This window comes from Chrysochloris asiatica, unplaced genomic scaffold (assembly GCF_000296735.1).
Source record: "Chrysochloris asiatica unplaced genomic scaffold, ChrAsi1.0 scaffold00339, whole genome shotgun sequence".
Classification (NCBI taxonomy): Eukaryota; Metazoa; Chordata; class Mammalia; order Afrosoricida; family Chrysochloridae; genus Chrysochloris; species Chrysochloris asiatica.
The window spans coordinates 2,637,035-2,650,557 of record NW_006408857.1 but is presented as its reverse complement, the minus strand read 5'-3'; the positions used below and the strand labels follow the sequence as shown (position 1 = coordinate 2,650,557).

Below are 13,523 nucleotides of genomic sequence, written 5' to 3'. Positions count from 1 at the left end.
ACATAATTTTCTACAGTGAATTCATTTTGCTTGTGGATTTTCTTTTCATTTTCATTTCTGTTGTGTCAAGGTTAGTAAATCTATCTGATGTCCCTCTTTTTTGTTTTGATGTGAAGGTGTATTGATTTTATTTGAGGTTACCCTGTAATTTATTAACTTTTCCCCCTATTTAAAACAGTCTGTTTTATCTTGAATTCTGCTTGATTTTTTTTTTTTTTTTTTGCCATTTGGAAGTTCTATATCTATGCTATTTTCTCTTTTTTGTGTGTGGTTGACTTAATTATAAATTGATATCTCTGGTTTCCTATTTCAGTCTTGTAAGTTTGTTTTACTTTTAATACTTCTCTATCTGGATTAAGTGCTGGGTGGTGTTGTCATGTCTGGTAAGTTCACATTGTTGTCTGTGGTTGTTGGTTCTCAAACGGGGGAAATAAAGAGGGAAAATGAGAAAACAGAAGGAAAAACAAAAGTGGAAGTGTTGTTGTTGTTAGGTGCCATTGAGTCAGTATCTCATAGCACAACAGAATGAAACACTGCCCGATCCTGGTCCAACCTCAAAAGTGAAAATAAAAAGGGTAAAGTAGAAATAGATAAAGTAAATAGAAAGGATAAAATTAAATGGAATGATAAGAGAAGGAGAAGAAAGAATTGACAAACAAAAACAATGAAACAGCAAAAGAAAAAACAAAACAAAACAAAAAAAAACCAGTGCAATTGCTGGAACCAGATAGGTGGTAACAGATAATTCTGGAGGGATCCTGCAAGCCTAGGAGCTCACAAGGTGGGTGTGGGAGGGATGTGACAGCAGAGTTCCTGGTCCTAGATGGAGTTCCTGTAGGCCTCAGTGTTATTTATATTTAGGGCACTCAATCTGGAAGTAATTCATGGAGGCCCTTAATGGAGCTGATTTCAGTGTCTCTTAAGAGGCAGGGTGACGGACTAAATGCTGGTTTGGTGGCTATGCAGGTTCTGTAGTTCTGAAATTAAGCTCACCTAAATCCAGGTCCTAAAGCAGCGTACCAAAATGGCACAGCTGGCCCTTGCTTCAAACTGGCGTGGCTCCCACCTAAGTGCTCCAGCTTCCAGAGAGCACTGTCTCAGCAGGGAATGGATGAGGGTAGGGGCTGGCCACTCCTTTGATCACCAAGAGAGTGTGGGGAAAAAGAAGGAATCACACCCTTCCCATTGCCTGTGTGAACCTGCTCCACAAGGCTACCTCTGTTGCCAAAACTGCTCACAAAAATTCAAGATGGTCATGCCGTGTCTGGCTGGCCACTCACCAGTCAGTCTCCCCTCTTCACTTCCTTGCTCAGCTTCTTCTCCCAGCAAGCACTTAATCCACTTCTCTAACCTTTCCTCTGAAGTTCAGGGTTCCAGAATTTCCATCTGTGCCTGTTTCATTTTTTCTCTCATATCTTTGTTGTAGACGGTCCTTGTAGTGTGTCCACCTAGTCCACCATCTTGCCAGAAGTCTTTTCTTCCATAATCTTGTGACGTTTTCTGCATCATCCAATATGTTGGCCAATATTGCAACTTAAGGCTTGAACATGGTCTTCAGTTCTTTCATCTTGAGAATTGCTGAATTTATTCTTCCCTTTGGATTTTCTAACTCCAGGTCTTTGCACATTTCATTATGATACTTTACTTTGTCTTTTCGAGCTGCCCTTTGAAATGTTCTGCTCAACTCTTTATTTCCTCATTTCTTCCATTTGCTTTAGTTTCTCTAAGCTCCAGAGCAAGTTTCAGAGTCTCTTCTGACATCCATTGTGGTTTTTTCTTTCTTTCCTGGATTTCTAATGACCTTTTGCTTTCTTCATTATGTGCTGTTCTTGATTTCATCCCATAATGCATCAAATCTGTTCATGCAATGGTCTCCAAATTCAGGCAGAACATATTCAAGGTCATATTTTGGCTCTAGTGGACTTGATTTTCTTTACCTTCAGTTTGAGCTTGCATATGAGCAATTGATGGTCTATTGCACAATCCGCCCCTGATTTTCTTTTGGCTGATGATATTGAGCTTCTCCATCATCTCTTCCTACAGATGTAGTTAATTTGATTCCTGTGTATTCCGTCTGGTGAGATCCACGTGTTTTATATTGCTGAAAATGGCATTTGTAATGAATTAAGTCATTGGTCTTACAAAATGCTACCATGCAATCTTCAGCACCATTCCTATTACCAAAACCATATTTTCCAACTATTAACTTTTTCACTTTGTTTCCAACTTTTGCATTCCAATCACCAGTAAATATCAGTGCATCCTGATGGCATATTTGATCAATTTCAGACTGAAGAAGTTGGTATAATTCTTCCATTTCTTTATCCCTGGCTTTAGTGGTTGGTGTATATTTTGAATAATAGTGATATTAGCTGGTTTTCCATGTTGTTTTTAAGTGCTGTGTGTTGGCTCTGACTCATAGCAATCCTGTATAGGATTTCCAAGGAGTAGTGGGTGGGTTTGAACAACCAACCTAGTGGTTTGCAGTCCAGGTTATCCTACAGAACCACACCAGGGCTCTGGTTTTCCATGTAGGTATATGAATATTATCCTATCACAGACAGCATTGTACTTCAACATAGATCTTGAAATACTCATTTTGATGAAGATCGTGAAGCCATTCCTCTTCAAAATTTGTTGTTTCAGGCATAGTAAAACATATGATTGTCTGATTCAAAATGGTCAATACCTGTCCATTTCAGCTTATTAATGCCTAGGATACCAATCTTTATACATCCCATTTCATTTATGATGACTTCTAAATTACCTAGATTCATACTTTGTATGAATCTGGTGTAGCGCTGATCCTACATGAATTGGGAAGTGTATTACATCTGTATAATGCAATCATAGTAGGGTATGTCTTAGGCTGCTAGCCACAAGGTTAGCAGTCCCAACGCACCAGCTGCTCCATGGGAGAACGATGAAGATTTCTGCTCCTGTAAAATGTACAATCTCGGAAATCATATACAGAGTCTCTGTAAGTTGAAATCAACTTGACGGCACTTAACAATATGCAGCTTTTAGAAAATGTTTGCATATATTAATGTGGAAAAGTGCCCACAATGTATTCACTGGGGGGACACATCAGTTTTAAAAACAGTTTTCATCAGATAATTTTATTTTTGTAAAACTGTATATCTCTATTTATATGAAAAATTCCTAAGACTATTATATTAAAACCTCAATTAAAAGTGGTGCTTTTAAATTGTGATTTTCTTTTGCATGAATATTTAACTGCATGTATAATTCTTATAATTTGATGGGGAAAGACTCATTTGTTTGGGGGTAAAATGTACCACATAAAGATTGCTTGATCAAGATACCCTCTTTGGCCACTTCCTATCACACATTTTCGTGATTTTATAGAGTTGATCATTATTCTGACCAAACATGAGCTACTTTGTCATGCCATCCTAGCATACCAACTCTTCTACTTTCTTGGGATGCTGCAGGTTTATGGGACCGTCTTCCATATGAACCAAGGAAATCCTTTCAAGCTAAAGGCCCTAGTGGACAGTTGGCCAGATTTTAATACAGTTGTTATTCGCCCCGAGGAACAGGTAAGGTACAAGATGTGGAATGAGTATGCTTTTGAGTTCTTATTTTCTGTATGCTTACCTGGCGCTGTGGGTTCATACGCCAGACTGCAAAGCCATTTGAACTGCAAGGTCGGTGGTTCAAGCTCACCAGTTGCTCCTAGGAAACCCTATACAGGGTCACTCTGGGTCAGAACCGACTCGACGGCACTTCACAACAACAAAAACAGTGAATTGGCAATATGGTATACCTTTGGACTATAGGAATGAATCAGGGTGACGGGAAACAAGTCTCTCTCATCAAGAAGTTCATGGCCTGAAGGAAAAGATAGGTAAGCAATACAATATGAGATATGCAAGAACGAAAGTATACAAGATACAGAATTAGCCCACAGGAAAACTGATGCAAAGTATATGTGGGGAAGGTTTTGAGAGGGTTAGAGAAACTTCTTGGTGGAGGTTTCATCTGAGCTTCATTTTGTAAATAAATATATTTTTGTCAGATTGAGAAGGGAAAGTGAACATTCTATCCAGAAAAAGTGCATATATGTAGGTATGAAACAGCACAGTGTACAGAGCAAAATTATAACTCAAGCATTCCCACAGACATTTTGGATAAATAAAATTAGTAAAGGTAAATTGTTGATATATTTCAAAAACAAAAATTCTCAAGCATATTTTAAAACATCAACTAAAAATATAAGATTATAAAAATGCTACTAATACAAACAAAATTATTTAAAAATTTTAAAAATGATATATAAACCCACCAACTCCTTGGGAACCGTATACAGGCTTGCTATGAGTCAAACCTGACTTGACAAAGCTAACAACAACAATAATAAAACTTAGAATAATCATATTATATAAATTTTTATTTTAGATGTGTCCTGAGGAACAAAAAGTATCAGTGGTATCATTTCTGACTTAAAAAATATATATTTGTGTAGAATTTTTTATAACTACATTGATTTTATGCTAATTGAATGAATATTTTTCTCTGCCTCCTTCCTTCTAAGAATCACAACTTTATTCAATAATTTTGGGGAATCTTTCTGAATAAGTGGTTTGTTTGTTTTTCGATGTAACTATGTGTTTTTATAAGAAAGCTTTCCTAATTGATCTTCATTTTCTTTGGTTTCATTATTCATGTTACTAAGTGTTTATAGCATTCTGTTGTACTTAGGTTTTGTGAACAACAGAATGAAAGCATGCCCCAGGCATACGTGACCCTTTTGAGCCCGTTGTTGTAACCACTGTGTCAATCCATCTCATTGAGGGTATTCCTTTTTTTCACTGCCTCTCTATTTTATATTTAACAACAATAAAAAGCATGCTATCCTTCTCCAGGGACTGGTCCCTACTGTAACATGCCTAAAATACTTTAGATGAAATCTCACTATCCTTGCTTCTAAGGAGCATTCTGTCTGTACTTCTTCCAACACAGGTTTATTCATTCTTTTGGATGAATTGGCAGACCCTGGTATCTTCAATATTCTTCACCAACACCACAATTCGAAAGCGTTATTCATTGTCCGGCTTTCACGTGCATATGTTACAATTGAAAACACCACGGCTTTGATCAGAAACACTTTCTTCCTCAAAGTAATGTCTTTGCTTTCAAAACTTTAAAAAGTTCTTTTGCAGCTGACCTGCACATCATTTGGTTTCTTGGCTGTTACTTCCATGAATGTTGATTGTGGCGCCAAGCAAAATGAAATCCTTAAGAACTTCAATCTTATTTCTGTTTATCATACTGTTGCTTATTGGTACAGGGGTGAAATTTGTGCTTTCTTTACATTGAGGTACATTCCATACTGAAGGATAAGCATTGAACTTGTAACCACAAGGTTGGCAGTTCAAGCCTACCAACTCCTTGGAAACCCTATACAGGGTTGCTATGAGTCAAAATTGACTTGACAAAGCTAACAACAATAATAAAAATTAGAATAAAATTATCTTTGATCTTCATCAGTAAGTGCTTCAAGTCCTCTTCACTTTCAGCAAGCAAGGGTGTGTCATCTGAATATCGTAAGTCATTATTGAGCCTTCCTCAATCCTGAAGCTGCTTTCTTTTTCATAGAGTCCAGCTTCTCAGATGATTTGCTCAGCATATGAAAATTTAATCCATATTTACTCTATTGTTCATCATCTGTGTGTTCTGCAGGGATGTGATCTATTGTCAAGTTCATTCTTTAAACAGAAGTTTCCTCTTGTCAGTTACTCTTATGGTCTTCCTGTAGAGGATTGTGGAGATCTAGAAGAATGTGTTCTAAATGCTTGTGTCTTTGACTTGAAGTTTTAATGTAATTTGTGTAAATAACAGCATCGTGCTACAATTTTCAATCATAAATTTAACACTTGAATTTCTCATGTTGCTCTCATGATTTAATTGGTTCAGAAATAATGATAATGCACAAATAAAAATACCAATTTTTTTTAATACTTTAAAATGATCACAGTGTAGTAAAATTCAAACACCAGCGATGCAATCATGAAATCAAAGGGAATTGATTTATCCCCTTTCCCAATGCCAACAGGAGATGACAGATGACCTTGACCACTACACCAATACTTACCAAGTCTACTCCAAGGACCCCCAGAACTGCCAGGAATTCCTCTGCTCACCAGATGTCATCAACTGGAAACAGCATTTACAGATCCAAAGTGAGAGGACGGCAAGTGTGCTGACTCACTTCTTTGCAGTGGACATTCCCCTCCCTACTCTGTCCACGATCCCCCTGCTTCACAAGAATTGTTCCTCCTTCTTACAAGTTCCAGACCCTCACCCTGCTGTCTATTTTTTATTTCTTTTACTCAACTACAATTATATCTATAAAGGAAAGGAAAAATAAAAGCCTCTAAGCTAGTTAATATACTAGTTTTCATTGAAGTGATTCCAACTCAAGGCAACCCCTTGGGTGCCAGAGTAGAACTGTGCTCCATGAGGTTTTCAATGGCTGATTTTTGGAAGTAGATTGACAAGTCTCTATTCTGAGAAACCTCTGAGTGGAGTTTCCACTAGTAGCTATACCATCCATGGAGCCCAGATTTCATATTGTTGTGTGCCTGTTGAGTTGGTTCTGATACACAGTGATCCTGTATAGGGTTTCTGAGGTTATAAACCTCTACAGGAGCAGGAAGCATGATCTTTCTCCCAAGCAGCAGCTGGTGGATTAGAACTGCCAATATTGCGGTTAACAACTCAATGTGTAGAGCCCTCTCTGCCAACAGAGCTCCCAAGGTTTCCTATATTGTTGTTGTTGTTGTTAATGACATCGAGTCAGTTCTGGCTCATAGTGACCCTATATAGAAGAGCTAATTATACTACCTTTTCTATATAGGGTCACTATGTAAAAGAGGTAGCTCTTCTAGATATAGACTTGACAGCATTTAACAACAACAACTATTACAATACCCAGATGTATATTTAGCTTTTGCTTCTCAGAAAACCCACCCTAAAAAGTTAAAACAATAATCCTTGATTAGCTCATTATTCTGTGAATCAGTAATTAGGTTGGGCTTTGCAAGGCAATTAGGTCTTGTGTTGGCATTCCTTGTTTTCCTCTGCTTTTGTGGTCACTGGTGAGTGGACAGTGGGCTGGTTGCTATAGCATGACATCACTCACAAGTCTGTGGAATGGTCTAGCTGTCAGTTAGTGTGACCTGTTGACTTTGGTGACAGGGGGTTGGGTCAGGTGTAGGCTAGTATGTGTAGGCTCCCAGGTAGCCTGGGATAGGCTTCCTCATATGGTGGCACTTTTAGGGTGGCCAGGAGCAGAAAACAGAGGGCAAGCTCCCATGGGAAAACTTTGTAAGTCCCTCATTTTATTTTGCTCCATTGGTGGAAACAAGTCACATGCCCAAATGGGCATTAGTAAATTATCCCAGGGAATGGATACCAGGTCTGGGCAAGTCGTGGACTAATGCTACTACAACGCACCATTTTGAGAAAATAGTGCCCATGGATATTGGCTACCATTTTTATAGCTCTTCTCATTTAATTATCAAAACTGCATGGTTATGCAGACTAGAAAACTTGGTTTACATCTTGGTTCTGCCATTAAAGGCATAACCATATCTGAATCAATCCCTGGACATGTTTTCACTTGTGTAAAACGGGGAAATTTGCATAAATGCTTAATGCCTGATGTTAAGGTCACACAGCAGCAGCGGCCCCATAATCAAGGTTTCTGAATGTAAATCCCAGACTCTTCCTACCCCACTGAGAGCTTCTCACTAGAACGTACTGAAGCAACTACATCTCTCCTCCTTGCCCCATTTAGGTTCACAGTCCAGTCTGAATGATGTGATACAAAGTCTTGCAGCCACTAAGTCCTGCAAGGTCAAGCACACACAGTGCTTCCTCTTTATGATGCCTGAGACAGCGAAGAAATTGGTTCCTTCCTTGCTGGATGCAAAGAACTTACCAGCCAAGGGTGGCAGAGCCAAGGCCATGTGAGTGTGATGAAAGCCATTCTGCACCACACATTGTCTCACTACTAAGTCACCCCTCTACTTCTTCCCCAGCTTTCAAGCTGTCTTATCCTTCCTGCTCGTTCCCTCCAACAACTCTAGCCTTCTTCCTATTCCTCTATCATCACATGTTCATCCATACTCCAGGACTTCACATTTGCTGCTTCCTCTGCCTACTCCATCTCTCAAGACAACTGAGGTAAGAGAAAATGCAAAACTTCATGAAAGCTATTGGCATCAAGTGGAGTGTACCTCAGGGAGACCCATGTGATGCAGAGTGGAGATCTGCTCCGTAGGGGTTTCTTGTTTTTTTTCCTCGAATGAAGAATCATACTCTGTAAACGTAAAATGTAGAGATTTATTGAAAGAGAGCTCAGACCAGCGAAAATTCACAGAGTGAAACTGACCATGTGCCAGACAAGAAAGAAGCAGGCATCCTTGTATAGTTACAAGCAGGAACAGAAGCTACAAAGTCATGACTGATTGCAAGATGACGATCAGGGTAGTCGAAGGAGGGATATATGAGCGCGGGGCTGGTGGATACGATACAGCATGTACACTTGCACCCATGTACCCATAATCACATGACTGATTACGGGTACATGGGTGCAAGTGTACATACTCATGCTCTGGGTGGGCACAGGACAGCCTTAGGACAGGGTTTTCTGGGGACCTATTATTAAGATTGCTTTCTCAAACGTATTTATTCCTGAAGATCCAGTGTATAGAATATGTATCAGTCATGCGGTGTGTCAAAGCTTTTCGGGCACAGAAGACAGCATCCTGTATCTGTTGACTATGTTGTTGTTAAATGCCAGCAATTCTGACCCATAGTGACCTTGTAGAGAGTTCCCAAGGTGCAGCTGGTGAGCTTGAACCACCAACCTTGAAGTTTAAACGACTTTGCAGTCTGACACATTAGCCCACAGTGCCACACCAGGACTCTGGTGACTATCTATAAAAATAATTGTGCCTTTCTGAATCTGCCAGACTACGAAGAGAAGAAGAAACACATTTCTTTTAGGATTAGGTTAGGGTTAGGGTTAGGGTTAGGGTTAGGTTAGGGTTAGGTTAGGGTTAGGTTAGGGTTAGGGTTAGGTTAGGGTTAGGTTAGGGTTAGGGTTAGGGTTAGGGTTAGGGTTAGGTTAGGGTTTGGGCTAGGGCTAGGGCTAGGGTTAGGGCTAGGGCTAGGGTTAGGTTAGGGTTAGGTTTAGGATTAGTGTTAGGTTAGGGTTAGGCTTAGGGTTAGGGTTAGGTTAGGGTTAGGCTTAGGGTTAGGGTTAGGTTAGGGTTAGGCTTAGGGTTAGGTTAGGGTTAGGTTAGGGTTAGGGTTAGGGTTAGGTTTAGGATTAGGGTTAGGTTAGGGTTAGGCTTAGGGTTAGGGTTAGGTTAGGGTTAGGCTTAGGGTTAGGTTAGGGTTAGGTTAGGATTAGGGTTAGGTTAGGGTTAGGCTTAGGGTTAGGGTTAGGTTAGGGTTAGGGTTAGGTTGCTGTTGTTGTTAAGTGCCATTGAGTCGATTCCAACTCTTAGCAGCCTTGTATAGGCTTTCTGAGGCATAGCTGATGGATTTAAACTGCCAACCTTGTAGTCTGCAGTCTAGTGCTGACCCATTGTGCCACTCCAGGAGTCCTTAGGGTTAGATTATGTCAGCCCAAAAGTTAAGAGAAGCTGGTGTCAGAAAAGGCAGCTTTAACAGTCAACATAGATCCCAGACATATGTCACGACCTACGATAGTGTTGTGGCTTTGTTTTCAGACTGCCCTAATGCCACTTCTAATTTTGTACTCTCATACCGCTATGATTTTAATGAAATCAAATTGCCAAGATTTCTTCTGCAATGCTCCTGAATGAGCTTAAAATTCCACCTTTTAGATTAGTAGTAAACTGTTTGTGTCACCCAGGGACCCTAAAACTTTCTGTTGTTGCTGTTTGCCATGGAGACGATTCTGACTCATAGCGGAGTTTTCTTGGATGTAATCTTTCTGGAAGCACACCACTAGGTCTTTTCCCCACAGAACCATTGGGTGGGTTTGAACTGTCAACCTTTTAGTGAGCAGCCGGGTGCTTAACCATTTGCACTACCAGGGTTCCTTATAAAACTCCACATTCATGACTTTTCTTTTCTCTTGGTCTCTCCACAGAAATCGAGAGATGTTTAAACTCTCATCCCTGGATGTCACTCATGCGGCCATAATGAATAAATTTTGGTCCTATGGTGGCAATGAGAGGAGCCAGAGGTTTATTGAGCGCTGTATCCGGACCTTCCCCACCTTCTGTCTGTTGGGGCCTGACGGGACCCTTGTGTCCTGTCCATGATGGACCAGACTGGAGAGCTGAGGGTGGCAGGTACTCTACCTGAGTTCCAGGCGCGAGGCCTCATTTCTCATGTCGTCGATTCCCAGGTCCAGGCTCTGGACAAACTTGGCTTCCCCACCTATTCCCACACAGACAAGAGCAACAAATTCATGCAACAAATGAGTCACACTCTGCAGCATGTCCCCATGCCCTGTGACTGGAACCAGTGGAACTGTGTGCCTCTGTGATGCTGGACATCAACACAGACAACGTTGGGGGCACTAGGCGTGTGGGTGGAAGAGCATGTAGGTGGGTGGGGAGAACATATACCAGTTGTAACCAGTGGTAAACGAGTGAGCACTGTTAGAACGCTGGGGAAAGCAGAAATGCATGGTGGTAAGCAGAACCATGGTCCCTGCCCTCCACGAGCTCATGGACTTCCATTTGGTTCCTCAGTATGAAGCAGGCTCAGACATTCCTCCAGTGGCCCCCCACATCACTTAGTGCCCCACATTTCCAGGATTGCTGTAACACTTTTCCATCAGCAGCATCCCTGGCTTCTACCTACTAGATTCCAATAGTATCCTCCCTCTCTGCACTGACAACCAAAAACACCTCCACACATTCCCAACTGTCCACAGGAGGCAAAACAGCCCTTGCTTGAGAACTACTAGTCTAGAGTTGGGGGTTCTCAAACTGGGGCAAGCATCAGAATCGTCTGGCAGGTTTTTCAAAACCAGATTGCTGAGCCCCTTCCTCAGATTTTATGCTTCTGTTCATCTGAAGTAGGGACGTAGAATTTGTATTTCTAACACGTTTCCAAGTGGTCCTGATATTACAAATCTAGAGATATCCTTTGAGATGTAATAACACACATCTTAGTACTATATGGAAGCTAATATACAACTCTGTTTAGGCACATTGGTTTTATTTTTGTAGTTATAATGGGAACTCTGGATTATAATGGGTTATGCATTGGGCTGCTAACCAAAAAGTCAGCAGTTCGAATCTACCAGCTGCTCCTCAGGAGAAGATGAAGATTTTTGCTCCCATAAAGAGAGTTGGAACCCACTGGATGGTACAGTACCACTACCACCAGCCCACGGAGAGTAGGACCCCCTGGCCTCGCTGCTAAAACCCAATTTCTGGGAAATAAAATAAATAAATAAACATCTAGATTGTGGAATTGTTTTGGAGTTCTGGTGTGGCGTTGCGGGTTAATGCACTGGACTGCAAAGTTAATTTGAACCACAATGTCCAGCCATTCAAACTCACCAGCTGCTCCTAGGAAACACTATGCAAGGTGGTTATGGGTCAGAACTGACTCGACAACACTTAACAGCAACAACAACAACAATGGGAACAACAACAACAACAATGGGAACTTGTGTTACAACTGATTTTTGATGTTATTTCACAAAAACTCTTTAAAATCTCTGTAACTTTTCATTTTGGTGGTTACAAAAGATTAGTCAGATTCATACAGTATCATATACTTAACCTTTTCTTGTTGGTGTACACCATGGCTTACTTTCTTCCATTTTTTTCCTTTTTTGCATTTTTCTTCTCTCTTCCTTCTGTTTTTCCTTTTTCCTCCCTCCCTGCCTTCCTTCCTGTTTTATTCTTTTATAAAATTTAGTTTCTTGAGAAAAATTCCCAAGTATAGAAATAGCAAGTTCAAAAACAGTCCACATTCTCGTAACTCTTGATTTCGATTTCTCCATGTTGACAGTATGAAAATGAATCTGTGAAATTCTCCACAGTTTTTTGTCATTTCAACAACAACAATAGGTACTGACTGACCACTAAGTGTGTGCCAGGCACCAATCTATGCCTTTGGGATATATCAGTGGACAAAACCAAGAGCTCTTGCAGAATTACCGATCCATGATCATTTATTAACAATTAACACCTTTTATTAACATCTGATGGTCTTTTATGATATTTCTATTAGAAAGCACTAGGATGATGTAGTGATTCTTGCTGGGAGGGTGGTCTGCCTTTCCAATCCCACCCAGACCACTTAAGCTGAGGTTTGGGATCAGAGCATTCTCTGATAAGCAGACTGGGAACTGGGTCTCACTTTCTTTCCCAGTATCTTCTTGTCAGATAAGTCTTTCTCATTGTTCCGAGCTCACGGTCACTTTCTCTGTCTCCGTGACTATCCATAACTCATTAACTGTGTAATCAGCTATATAACCTTGTAGCTAGTGGGGTATCTGGTCATAGGATGACCACGCTGTTTTCTCCTGAACAAACGCACCTTCCAGCTCCCAGCATTCTATGCTATTGGCATCTAGACAGAGACACCTTCCTCTTAGCCTCTTTCTCTTGCTTCTATGCAGTCTGGCACTTCGGTCCTCCTTTGGTTGTTATTAAATGCCATCCGGTTGGTTCTGATTCATGAGAATCTTGGATAAGGCTTCCAGGGAGCAGCTGGAGGGTTTTCACCACCAACCTTGTAGTTGGTAGTTCAGTGCTTATCCTACAATGCCACACCCAGACCCCACAGCCCTCCTACATGGGTTTATTTATATAAGCCCAGACCAGAGTTCTTCTTTGTACTTTTACCCATGACAGACACATTGAGGGCTGTGCATGGGAATAACTCAACAGTACATTTTAGGGAGTCCTGGTGTGGTACTATGGACAGCAAGGTTGGTTTGAACCACAAAGTTGGCAGTTCAAACCCACCAACTGCTCCTCAGAAACCCTATACAGGGTCGCTATGAGTCAGAACTGACTCCACAACACTTAACAATAATCACTAGGGTCGTTCTGGGAGACAGCGTTTCTTGATAAACTCTACTCCATCCATCTCGTCCTGGTTACTGTGAGTAATAAAATCTTATGGACTCACCAGTGAGTAGTGTGATGCTGTGTTCTGATACAAAGAGGACTGCACTGTTTGACTATCTCTCAGAACGTTGAAATTGTGTTTCTTTGTATGAGGAATGGGTAATAGTTTGGAACCAAGTTATAGAGTTCTAAGTTTACGATTTATAAATTAGACCTAAAAGGATTTTTTTACCAGATAAATGTCAACCATACATACATACATACTCAGGTGGCCTAGGATCAGAAATGTTCAAATCATCCTTTAAGACTTTCATCTCTTTTGGATGAAGGCCTGGGTTGGACACCTGAGGAAATGTCACTATTAATCAATCCAGTAGGCAGACAGCAAATGATCTCCTCACAACGTCTCCATAA

At 40.7% G+C, this 13,523-nt stretch overlaps 1 protein-coding gene across 1 annotated transcript; it reads left to right on the top strand.

Moving 5' to 3' along the window:
* Positions 1 to 376: 376 nt before the first annotated feature.
* Positions 377 to 10,558, top strand: LOC102824321 (glycine N-phenylacetyltransferase-like). Its single transcript, XM_006875799.1, is given in 6 exon segments — positions 377 to 383; positions 3,370 to 3,563; positions 6,080 to 6,206; positions 7,826 to 7,997; positions 10,157 to 10,320; positions 10,323 to 10,558. Coding segments are annotated over 6 exon segments (900 nt in total).
* The last annotated feature ends 2,965 nt before the right edge of the window (positions 10,559 to 13,523 follow it).